Below are 10,151 nucleotides of genomic sequence, written 5' to 3'. Positions count from 1 at the left end.
TAAAATCAGTAATGCTGCTTATTTGCTTAACCTTATTTCTGGCTCTTGGAAGATTAACAGATCTTCTGCTTTCAGGGCTGAGGTTTTGGGGTTTTTTTTTAGCTCAATGACAAAAAACTATTGCCAGGCTAGGGAAGAGAAAAGAAATAATTTGTTTCTTTGATTGGTCCCTTTGGAAGAACAAACTAAATGCACAGATGAAGTCTTTGGGAAAGTGAAGAAATAATAAACAGATGTCGCAGCACAGCCTCTCTGAACTTCAAACAGTCCATTCAGCATTGGTACAAGAACTCTAATTTGTAAATGAAATAGAAGTATTTACTAATTTAGTATTAGTTATCATAAATATTAATAGTACTTTATTTAAGTCTTCTGTATATTGGTTAATGAAGCCAGTAAAAAAAAAAAGACAGAAAAGTTGGGTTTTGAATTAAATCTTTTTGGTGAGAGGCCATACAGTAAATCTTATGTCCTATAGAATATCTGTGAATTTTCATGCAAAGAAAAAAAAAAAAAAAAAGCAAAGTAATATCTTTCAACTGAAGATACCTTTTATCACTTTCCCTTCCCTTCCAAAATATGATTAATTCAACTTTGAGAAAAAGGACCTACAGTTAAAAAATACACTATTGCAGGTCTCTAACTAGGCATTGAAGAACTAAATGTATTGTTAGAACTACAAGAACAGGGAGTTTTGAAATTTTTTCAAGACATTACTAACATTATTACTTGTATGATTTTGTTTTATTAACAAAAATTTTCTGCTTCAAAGTCTCCAGAAATTAAACATCAACGTTTGGGAAATCTAACCCTGGTTTTCGTATAGTTAATAGAGAAAAACATGAAAGAACCTCAAAGTCGTTCATACAGATACATAATATGATAATTAAATTTCCCTTTCCTGGTGTTTCTTTTCCCCCATTAATTAGTAGTGTTGTGATTCAGCTGTCAGACTAAGGGTTCTTAATTTTTGTGTCTACATGTAGAAGTGTGAGATAAGAGTTAAGATTCAATTGTCTAAGTGTAGGTTTCTAGTGCCCCTTGTGATATCCTAGATTATATCCTCCATATATTGTTTCAGAAGGTCATGTGCCAACTGATGAGGTATATATTGGATATCCAAAGCTACCTCAAATAACAGTAAATAACTATATTTAGACAACTGAATCAATCTGTAAGTCTCTGAACTTCTACTCTTAGTGAACAGGATTACATAAGTATTCACAAGAAAGTCAAGATACCAATTTAATGTTTAAAAATGTACTTGAATAAGTTGCCTACTTTTGAGATGCCCAGAAATATCGTGCCCAGCCTCCAGCTGTCATTTCAGAAGGGCAGAGATCCCCTATAGATCCTGTATTATGTCTACCTGAAATTAATAATTCCAGTGCCACATGTTATCTCAACTGGTAGTAGGCAACTATTTATGGGCAAGTGAATAGTCAATCTCTCAACACACAAGAAACAAAACTTTCAGATGCTCTTAACTATCCCTACTGGTCACCAGCTGCTATTCCAGAAGTGCATAGTGCTACTGCAAATCTTTTGTCATATCCTTCACATCCATTTGGACAGCTCAGATATCCTGGAGTTTCTTAAGTGGTACTACATACCCATGTGTATCGAACTGAATCTTGCCCTTTTCATAGGAAAGAGGACTTGAGTATGCATTGATTGTTCAGCCTTGAACCTTGCTTGTACTAGAACTGTGATATATAACACAAAATGGGAACAAGCTGTCAGATTTATCAGAGTTCTTTGAAAATGTGAGACAATGTAGGGAGTTTTCAAAATGGATTTTGGCTTAAGACCACAATTTCTGGACACATGGGCTATGGAGCAGAAAAGCCTTACTTACAGTTATTACTTTAATTATGTTAAAAGTTACAGCTTGGTTTCTGACCTTGATTAAAGTTTCAACTTTACAAAATAATAATTCATTGGTGATTATTATGTAAATACTGCTATTTGTATTGATATTTTTTTGTTATTTTAAGAGGTATCTGTGGTGACTGATTTTCTGGCAACTCTGTTCACAGATTCCCAAATAAGTTCATTGTACAATTTAGAAAATTACTAGGCATAGTAACAGATAATTCCTTCTGGAAGGTCAAGGAGAAGTTAGACATGTTGTCACTGAGAGAATTCAGAATTACTGTTATTTTGTTCTAAACACTATGTATTTGAATACTTTAATAATTAATAAAACTACTATTTACAGTAGTAATAACACTAATATTAATCTGACTGCAGTGTGAAAGAAATGTAAAACAACTGTAAAATGAGAGAGAGAAAAATATTTGTATTTTAATATACTATAATCACTAATAATAAATCATTGATGTTGTCTTTACAGAGGTAGATGGGAGACATGGAGGTGAGCAATCACAGCATGGTCAAAGAATTCATTCTCCTTGGATTTCCCATTGCTCCTCACTTGCAGATTCTCTTATTTGCAATGTTTCTCATTGCATATCTCTTAGTTTTAGCAGAAAATATTATCATAATCCTGACTGTCTGGACAAAATATAACCTCCACTCCCCCATGTATTTCTTTCTGAGTAATTTGTCCTTCCTGGAGATCTGGTATGTGACAGTCACAATTCCCAAGACAATAGTAAACTTTGTGTCAGTGACAAAGCAAATCTCCTTCATGGGATGCATGACACAGCTGTACTTCTTCCTCAGCCTAGGCAACACTGAGTGTCTCCTCCTGGCGGTCATGGCATATGATCGCTATGTTGCCATTTGCAAGCCTTTCCTTTACTCTATTATCATGAGACACACCGTCTGTGTCTACCTTACTATAGGATCATGGTTGACTGCTTTCTTAATTTCTGGATGCAAAGTATTTCTTATCTCTCAGCTAATATACTGTGGACCCAATGTAATCAACCATTTCTTCTGTGATGTTTCTCCTCTCTTGAACTTAGCCTGCACAGATATGGAAAGAGCTGCTCTTATGGATTTTGTGGCTGCCTTATTTATTCTTCTGATGCCTCTCTCCATAGTAGTCCTATCCTATACCTATATTATCTTCACTGTCCTTCACATTTCATCTGTACAAGGCCGCCAAAAAGCCTTCTCCACATGTGCTTCCCACCTTATAGTGGTCATTGTCTTCTATGTGACAAGTATTTTCATCTATGTGAGGCCCAGAACACTTCCAGTTCATGACACAAACAAAATAATATCTGCTCTCTATGCTGTTATTGTTCCTCTCTTCAATCCCATCATTTACTGCCTGAGGAACCAGAAAATGAAAGATGATCTCCAAAAGATCTTGTTCAGAAAAAGAGTTTCCTTGCAGAAACATTAGCGAGTTTAATGACAGAAACTAAGAGATTGTATTGATGAGAAAACCATATAGAAATAAGTGAATTTTATGATTAAATAACTTCATGAAAAGCACTGGTTTATGCTTCAGAAGCTGAAGCAAGATAGTTCAAATATTTATTTCTTGAAATTTAGAAATTACAGGGAACTGTCTTATATGAGTGAAACAGTCTTATGGATGATTTTCTGTCATTTTGAGCCCCAATAGTGACTTCTTTTAAGGAAAGACAAAGTTAAATGTTGTTTTAAGGGCAGGGGAGATGCCCTTAAATTTGCTTTAGCAGTCAGATCTCCTATATAATAAATAGATAAAAGTTTATACAGAAAAGCAAAGTTAGGCAAGATTATATGAATCTTTTTCTGAAAGGTCTTGTATTCCTTCACTGAATACATGAGGAAACCACTTCCATTTTGTTTAGCCTACAGTAAGAGCTATCCTAGCATTAGAAATAGAGTTATCTACATAAAGCCAGAAGGAGCAAGGTCAGATAGCTGTAAGTTACAGGAATATGCTATTGAAATTATATCTCCCTAGCCCAACCTGAAACAATTACCTCTGGGTCAGATTTGAGTTTCAAAGGGAGGATGCAGCACTTCAGGTCTCAGGGAATTCCTATTGTCTCTTGCTGAAGCTGGTAGATGATTCTTGTGCCTGTCAGAGGTGTATGCTGGCTGAGGATCTTTGTCAACAGGTTAAGGAGGAGGTCAGGAAACTATATGATATCAGAGATAAAGATAAAATTGACTGATACCCTGCAGATACAAGAACATGAACCCTCAACTGTATAGAAGGAGGGAGAGGCATAGGGAATCCATATCAGGTTGGGTAAAGGAAGCTTGGGTAATGAAAGCATCATGACGGTAAAGGCTGGAAGCTTTTGACTTCTGGCAAGAGAAGAAAGGCTCTTCTTCTCCCTGTAGATCTACAGCTACAGAATTGTTTTAATGTACTCAAAGTAGCTAGGTAGCTGAATGCTCTGTTTAAAGAAGAATCAGTGCCATCTGAGCCTGAAGCACACAGCAGTTCCAGAAGGATGTGGCAAATCACAGCAATTACAGAAGTCCTCTCTGTAGGGCATAGATGCCTGATGTTTCAACTTGAGAGGCTATCTAGAAAGATTTGCTGCTTGTTAATGGCTCAGTTCAGAGGATGATTTGGAGACACTGCTGTGGAGGCTTAACCTTTGCTGGCTGCCAGACACCCACCAAACCACTTTCTCACTCCCCCTCCTCAGCAAGACGGGGTGAAAATAAGATGTAAAGCTTATGGGTCAAGATAAAGGTCAGTGAGAAAACTTACCAGATACCCTCATGGGCAAAACAGACTCAGCTTAGGGAAAATTAGTTTAATTTATTACCAATTAAAAACAGAATTGGATGGTGACAAAGACAAAACTAAAACCACCTTCTCTCTACCCCTCTTCTTCCCAGGCTCAATTTAACTTCTTAATTTCTGACTCTTCTAGCTCCTGCCTTCCAAGTAGTGCTCTCTCTCAAGTCTGCCATGCAACATTTTTATTTTTTCTTAAATATGTTATCACAGAGGTGCCACCAGCTTCATGGATCAACTTAATTTTGGGCAGCAGTGAGTCTGTTTTGGAGCTGGTTGAAACTGGCTCTGTTTGACATGGGGCAGTCCCTGGTGTCTTCTCACAGAGGTCTCTTCAGGCCACCCCAGCAGCAAAACCTTGCCATGTAGACCAAATACAACTGCCAAACTTGACCAACCCTTCCAGTCTAAATACATCTATTATGCTATGTTTTTGCATCCTCAGATACACTCCTCTCTTTAAGTGAAGTCAAAATTTATTTTGAATTTAATTTAAAAGTTAATCTTTATTTTTGCTATTTTACAACATTTAACTCTAAAATATTGTAGATAATAATTCTGTTCTCCACACTAGGTGGCATAGAAAGCCTAGATTTCATAGTGTTCATCACTCATCCTTTTTAGAATGGTCAGGCTCTGCCTGCATTGCATTACAGGAGTTATAGACTCAGGATCAATTAATTCCACAAGTTTTCCTGCTGGTGCAGTGAGTTGTAACAATCTGCACCTTCTTGTCCTGGGTACAAATACAGCAAATTGGGACAATTAGGCACTCCCTAACAGCATCTGAAACTCCTGTTGCCTGGGAAACATACTCAAAACTCCTTCTGTCTGGGTTGTAGCCCACTCTGAAAGGTGCCAAGATGACCTGATAAGAACTATGGCTATAATGAAGAAGTATTCACCAAAGTCAATCATCTCATGATTCTACAAATAGAAATCCTAAACAAGGTCCTTTGAGTTCTCCAGGATCACAGTGGGCTGTGACCCAGTATCTCCCATTTAGTTAGGATACTTCTCAGGATAGATTTCATGAGGTTTATAAATCGTCCACCAATTGATACCAATGAAGAAGAAAGGTTAAAAAATCATTCACTGGTAGATACTGACGAAGGAAAAGAGTGAGTAATTCATTAAAATTAGATTTTGTGAGGTTTCAAAGATCATTTGGTACCAAAAATTTACTATAAACTGCAGAGAAAGAAACATCTTAATCATAGGTCAACCTCGATATCCCTGAGTGTGTGCGTGTATGTAATTTGATTTAGGAAACTTTGTTGAATCTTTAACTAAATTGTTGTGTTGATTATAACAGATTGTTGACTATTGACTGATTAAGTATTACTAGAAAATCATATAATATAATCTTGTGGTTTATCCTAATAGTGTTAATAAATCTTAAATTGTTGTTTTCTGAATGTTGTATTGGACCCATAATAGCATGTTGAATTCATACCACTGAAATCCCTTAGACATAAACCCTTGATAAGTCTGGGACCAAGTTTAGATCCAGCTGCATCTAGACTCCTGTCTGAGAAGGAGTTCAGAAAGAAAGGAGGTTCTTTCTGAACCTCGTGATTCAACGAGAGGTTTTCCTTACCCTTTTTATTAATTTCATTAGACTTAAAACACTGACCAAGTCTGATATCAAGCTTGGATCCAACTGCACCTAGACTGCTCTCTGAGAAGGAGTTCAGAAAGCAAGGGGGTCCATTCTGAACCTTGTGACTCAATAGGAGGGTCTCCCTTATCCTTTTCATCCCTGATCTCTGTGTAAATGGTTCTAGTTCAATTCTGACTCATTTTTATTTTGCATGCTGCTTCCATGTAGTAAGTAATAGAGTGAACCTTGCTATTGAACTCTATTAAGGTCTTACTTTTACAAATTCATATGAAAATCATTTCTGCTAATATTTTTGATGGTGATACTTTAAGCAACCTAAATCTCTCATCCATGACAGCATCTAAAACAATGTGTGTGGGGGGAAAATCTCATTAGAGATGTTCCTCAGTCCTTATTGATTTTGCCATGGATACTTATATGATTTACTACCTTATGTACGTGTTCTGATTGACACATTGTATAAAGGTAGGTATTATTTATTTCATGTTAGATTAAAAAATTAAAGAAAAAAGAGGAAATATTTACATAGTTTGGATAATGATCTTTATTCTAGGACTGAATTGATTACTCTGATTTAAAAGATATTCTGGTCATGATGATGCAATATTAATGCTGAGACACATATCTTTCATCGCTATCCTGTTAGGTCTGATCTGCCACAATGTCATGCCATGCTAGTGTCCTAAGCAGAAATCTAAAAGAGATCAGGTGAACTCACTGAGAAGCTAATTTACTGTCTAGATCTACAGAATACATGCCTTTTGTCTATCACAAGAATTGAGATAGCTAGCTCAAACAGAGATGAGAAGAAATTCTGACATAAAGGGAACAGATGGGAACATAAAATAGCAGTCGACATTCAATGCTCAGATACCAAAAGCCCATCTAGGCCTGTGTGTGTTGTGTGATGGCACTCAAGACGATTTGCTCCACGACCTTCCCTGGCACCGAGGTCAGACTGACAGGCCTGTAGTTCCCTGGATCCTCTCTCTGGCCCTTCTTGTAAATGGGCGTTGCCACCCTCCAGCCAAGTGGAACCTCCCCAGTCAGCCAGGACTGTTGGTAGATGATGGAAAGGGGTTTGGAGAGCACCTCTGCCAGATCTGTCAATGTCCTTGGGTGGAAAGTACACACAAAGGAGGGAGATGTTCAGAATGAACATAATCAAATAAATTGGATACTGCAGAAAGGTTTTCAACACACTCCGCTGCTTTGCACATGTTGTCAGTATTTGTATGTTTAAGTATGAGTCAGAATAATGACAAGAGATAGAGTCTTCTCTCACTAATGAAGAGATGCGTAGAAAGGAGGAATCCTGTTTCAACCACTGGAAGTTTGTCATGTCAAGATTCTTCCTTGTGATGTAGTGTGATTATTTGTTTACTAGATTGGCTGTATGTATGTCTCTTATTTTGTGAATCCTAGATGCATTCAGTAGGAGACAGATAGTCCTACCCAGTTTAACTAAAATTAAGTTTCCTTTCGGCTTACTCACATGGGGCTTTAAGATTTTCTTTGTATTTAGCCCATTGTAGAAGGCAAATATTTAATAAGCTGAGTCAAAACCAGCTGCCCTTTGTTCCCTTTATAATGTAGGTCATAAATACGTACTTTCAGAGGGAAATTCCTCTCATCATGAGACAGGTAACTGCTTTAAAAGCAATTTAGTTTCCAGAAGTGCTGAGTTGCCCTCACTGATTGTAAAGGTGAAACAGGGCAAGCTGCTTTCATGAAGTTGTCTACATTACAGACAGATAAAAGCAGATGAGATCAAGCCTATGACAATCTCAGAGAACTTAACTGGTAATTTGTAGATCAATTAATTTGAACTGCATGTGTGTCGGGATGCTGGCTTTGACTCTTTTGCATGTGTATAAGGACCTAGAATCATTTGAGATCACAGAACCAGAAACCTGTAAGTACAGAGATTGAAGCACTCTCTGGATATGATCTTGACAAACAGTGCATTTCTCTCCCCATAAAAAAGTTTCTCCTGATGCACCCTGCTAAGTTACAGTTTGTGGCTTTTGCCTTATGTTAGTCTTTCTGTCACAACTGAGAAGTTCACCTTGTCCTCCTTTTAACTCCCCTTCAAGTTGCTACAGGTTGCTACTAGATCACCTCTTAACCTTCTTCTCACCAGACAAAACAAGACCAGCCCTATTCTTATAATTTATACTCTAGACCACTGTTGGCCATATCGGTAGGCCTCTGCTGGACTCACTCCAGTTTCTCTCAGCCCAACCTGAGCCTGGGTGCTCAAAAATGAACATAGTATTCCAGGTGTGACTATGTGAGCACTGCATAGGGGACTGTCTTTACAACCTTCAGTTCCTTATCCATCCTAATTTTATGGTAGCCTGGAGTAGACCTGGACCTGTCAGAACGAGTCCAGAGGAGGTCCAAGAGGATAATCCAAGGGCTGGAGCATGTCTCTTACAAGGACAGGCTGAGAGAGTTGGGACTGTACAACCTGGAAAATAGAAGGCTTCAGGGAGATCTTATAGCAGCCTTCCAATACCTGAAGGGGCCTACAAGAAAACTGGGGAGGGATTTTTTACAAGGGCAGGTAGTAATAGAACAAGGGGTGATGGCTTCAAACTGGAAGAGGGTAGGTTTAGATTAGACATTAGGAAGAAATTATTTCCTGTGAGGGTGGTGAGACACTGTCCCAGGTTGCCCAGAGAAGCTGTGGCTGCTCCTCCCTGGAAGTTTTGAAAGCCAGGTTGGATCAGGCTTTGAACAACCTGATCTAGTGGAAGGTGTCCCTGCTGATGGCAGGTGGGTTGGAACTAGATGATCTTTAAGGTCCCTTCCAACCCTAACCATTCTATGATTCTATGAATCCAGTTAGCTTTACTTACAGTAAGAATGACTGCTGCTTGTTACTCAGTTTCACATCCATCATAACTCTCAGGTCTTTTTTATCAAGGCTGCCACAATAGACAATAGATTCCCAGTCTAAATAAAGTATGTGGTTATTTTGGCTTAGCTGCAGAACTTTGTAATTTCAATTCTGAAAATTCTGTATTTCCATGTGAGATTTCCTTTGCCCTAGTCCTGTGTATGTGCTATTGTGGTGGTTTTACCCTTAGTGGATGCCAGATGCCCACCAAAGCCCACTCTATCAATCCCCCTTCTCAAATGGACAAGGGGGAGAAAAATATAACAAAAGGTTTATGGGTTGAGATAAGGACAGAGATCAGTCACCAATTACCATCATGGGTGAAACAGACTTGACTCTGGGAAAAGGAATTAAATTTATTACCAATCAGAGGAGGATAACAAGAAAAAAAAAACCCAAATCTTAACACATCTTCCCCCCATCCCTCTCTTTTTCCTGGGCTTAACTTTTCTCCTGTTTTTCTACTTCATCGCCCCCATTAGCAGCACAGGGGAATGGGAAATGGGGGTTGTAGTTAGTTCATCGCCCATTGTTTCTGATGCTCATTCCTCCTCAGGGGGAGGATTCTTTCCCCTGTACCAGCGTGGAGTCCCTTTTATAGGAAACAGACCTCCATGAACTTCTCCAGTGTGAGTCCTTCCCATGAACAACAGTTCTCAAACTGCTTTAGCATGGGTCCTTTCCATGGTGTACAGTCCTTCAGGAACGGACTGCTCCAGCAAGGGTCCCCCCACGGGGTCACAAGTCCTGACAGGAGCTTGCTCCAGTGCAGGCTTCCCACGGGGGCACAGCCTCCTTTGGTGATCCACCCACTCCAGTGTGGGGTCCTCCCTGGGCTAAGGTGGCTATCAACTCCACCATGGACCTTCATAGACTGTAGGGGGACAGCCTGCCTCACCATGGTCTTCCCTCAAGTTTCAGGGGATTTTCTGCTCCGGTGGCTGCAGCACCTCCGC

At 38.9% G+C, this 10,151-nt stretch overlaps 1 protein-coding gene across 1 annotated transcript; it reads left to right on the top strand.

Annotated features, from left to right (window-relative positions):
• The first annotated feature begins 2,362 nt into the window (after positions 1 to 2,362).
• LOC104524234 (olfactory receptor 6A2) lies at positions 2,363 to 3,319 on the top strand. Its single transcript, XM_010167039.1, has one exon. It carries the CDS (start codon positions 2,363 to 2,365, stop codon positions 3,317 to 3,319), a length of 957 nt encoding a protein of 318 aa, XP_010165341.1.
• Positions 3,320 to 10,151: the final 6,832 nt, after the last annotated feature.

The sequence above is a fragment of the Antrostomus carolinensis genome, unplaced genomic scaffold (genome assembly GCF_000700745.2).
Source record: "Antrostomus carolinensis isolate BGI_N321 unplaced genomic scaffold, ASM70074v2 scaffold2194, whole genome shotgun sequence".
In the NCBI taxonomy this organism is placed as follows: domain Eukaryota; kingdom Metazoa; phylum Chordata; class Aves; order Caprimulgiformes; family Caprimulgidae; genus Antrostomus; species Antrostomus carolinensis.
Note: the sequence above shows the minus strand (reverse complement) of the source record. Positions and strands in the feature narration are given on the sequence as shown.